This window comes from Lipotes vexillifer, unplaced genomic scaffold, assembly GCF_000442215.2.
Source record: "Lipotes vexillifer unplaced genomic scaffold, Lipotes_vexillifer_v1.1 scaffold213, whole genome shotgun sequence".
Taxonomy (NCBI): Eukaryota; Metazoa; Chordata; class Mammalia; order Artiodactyla; family Lipotidae; genus Lipotes; species Lipotes vexillifer.
This window is the reverse complement of record NW_006780610.1, coordinates 2,034,200-2,036,801: the sequence shown is the minus strand read 5'-3', so window position 1 is coordinate 2,036,801 and position 2,602 is coordinate 2,034,200. Positions and strand designations below refer to the sequence as shown.

The 2,602-nt window shown below is 40.8% G+C and overlaps 1 protein-coding gene across 1 annotated transcript in view; it reads left to right on the top strand.

The window, feature by feature from the left end:
* Nucleotides 1-304: 304 nt before the first annotated feature.
* The window catches only part of LOC103090655 (polyadenylate-binding protein 4), a 22,342-nt gene continuing 20,044 nt past the window's right edge, over nt 305-2,602 (top strand). The window contains 1 exon segment of the mRNA XM_082930984.1: nt 305-334. Coding sequence (XP_082787110.1) covers nt 305-334 — 30 coding nt within the window.

Genomic DNA, 2,602 nt, shown 5'->3' with positions numbered 1-2,602 from the left:
ATAAAATTTGAGAATTGCTGACTTGTCCATCTTATTTATTTTCAGTTCAGGGAAACTGGAGGCCAAAGGAGGAGAAATAAAAGCAGGGTAATTGGTGCCCTTGGGTGAGGAGCATTGGATGGGAAAGAAAGGACCCCAGAGTAAACCAGCTGTGCATGGGGTGAGGACACAGGGTTTGCCTGCATCCAGGAAGTGTTTTTCCCATTTAAAAAGAACAAATGAAATGCTTCTACAATTTGAATTCTGAAAGGAGAATTTGCAGGTGGGAAGACCTCCAACTAAATCACCAATTCTCCCTGCCATGATGGCGAGCACTAATGGGGCTGCGGGACAGGTATGCACTGTGAAGCCTGTGACAGCGGATGAAATATTGAAATACTAAGATACCAGTTGGCAAATGGCAAGCAGCAACTGCAATAAATAGTACAATTAATTATTTATAAATATGTTTTAATATAAGCTCATCCGTTCATTGGATACCATCATGACCATTGATAAACGGGCCTCTTAAATAGCCACTTCTGAGAAACACTGATGGCATTCTGCTGCTTCGCTCACATCCCTGTCCACAGCACACGTCGCATTGCTCATTCTTTTGGAAGAACTCTGCTCTGTGCTTTAGAGGAATCATCAGTTTATCTTTATCCTCAAATTACTCACTTGTTAGTGATTCTAAATAGTTTACTCTTTACTTTGGTTTTATTGTGGGTGTGTTCTAACACTGGTATAAGTAGTAAGTCAGCAGGGTTTTCTTAAAAGATCCAGAACCAACTAGTGTGGCACTTGTACCATTCAAAAATGGCAATTATGTTCAGTTCAAATCCAGAGTTGATATTGATCGTGGTTGGATCATACAAATGGAAACACGATGACCAATATAGGAAAAGGAATTTATTAAGGAATTAGAATTTATTCAATTGTTGGGATTCATTCAGGGCAGAGTGGGGGAAAGTGTATCTCTGTTCCTCAGTGTCTGGGACCTCAGTTGGGAAATTTTGACAGCCGAGGGCTAAAGTCATCTGGAGACATCTTCACACTCATGTTGGGCACTTGATGCCAGTGTTGATGGGGATCTCAGCCAGCGCTGCTGGGGGTGGACATGTGACTGAGAACTGGAAGTGATATGCCTCGCTTCCTCATACAGACCTCCCAGGCATGATCCTTTCTCCTGTCCATCTATCAGATGAATGGAGAGGATTTCAAGGACCTAGAAGAAGGCAGAACCCTAAGATGGGAGAAGTCTGGGTCTTTGAATGACTGTATAGAGCAAAGACCTCACCATCCTACATCGGATGGTGACATGAATGAGAAATATCTTTCTATTAAGTTCAGCCATTTACATCTGGAGATGTTTGTTCCAGCAGCTAATGTTACTCACCCTAACTAATAGCCATCTCCAATCATTTATTGAAGTTCTGAATGACTGGAGATGTTCAGCTGGTGAGATCTGGTGTTGGGAATATCCATGGTGGTTTTTCTCACCATCACAACTGTTACGTAAGCCCTGTTTATAGTCACAGGTTGGTCTTGTAGCTTGTATTACTTAAAATGTGTTTGATGGCATTTTAATGATCACATATGCATTTTTTGACTAATGGTCACAGCTCATGAGGTCATTATATTGGCATTTTGTTAGGAAAAAAAAGGAATTCCATTGTCTTTCTATCACCAAGTTTACAGACCACTCATGTCTGGATCCATCTCTTCTGCCCCCATGAAAATGGAAAGTGTTCATCTCCTATCTAAAGGCAGTCCAGGGTACAAAAGCCCTCCACTCTACCAAATCCAATAGCAATTTTATATTCTTTTCCCTCTTAATCCCTTCAACAACTTTCAATGCAGTCGAACTAACTCCTCCTTGAAAAACTTTCCTCATCGCCTTCTGTAACACACCTTTCCTGTAACTCACTGGCCTCACCTTGGCCCCATTTGCAGGCTCTTCAGTTAGGTATCTAATAGGAATCTCAAATCACACACATCCATATTAGAACTCTTGATTAATCCTGCCACGTCCATGCCTCCCACAGACATCCCCATATAAATACATGGCACCACTATTTATCTGGTGGCTCAGGCCAGCCACCTAGGAATCATTCTCTTCACTTCCCTCTAATACCTCCAAACTCTAATCAATCAAGGAATCCTATCAAGTCTACCTTCAGCTGATATATATTAGAATCAATCAATTTCTCTCCATCTCTGCTTTTATTAATCTAGTTCCAACAGGCATCATCTTTTATGTGGATGATGGCAATAGCCTTGGAATTGATTTGCTTTCCTATACTCTTGTTCCTATATTGTCTATTCTCCACACAGAAATGAGAGTGATCTTTTAAAAGCCAAAATTGTGCTTTCACTTCCCTTAACATACCAAGTTCTTTCTTGCCTCAGGGCCTTTGCACTTGTGGGTGTCTTTTCCTGGAACATCCTTCACCTGCTTATTGAATGGCTGACTATTCCTAATCCTTCAGGTCCAGATCTAAATGTCATATCCTCAGAGAGCACTTATCTCCCTGTAGAAATTACGTTCTCCCTCTCTACTATTCTCTATCACAGCACCCTGTTTACTTTTTTTTTTTTTTTTTTTTTTTTTTTTTGTGTT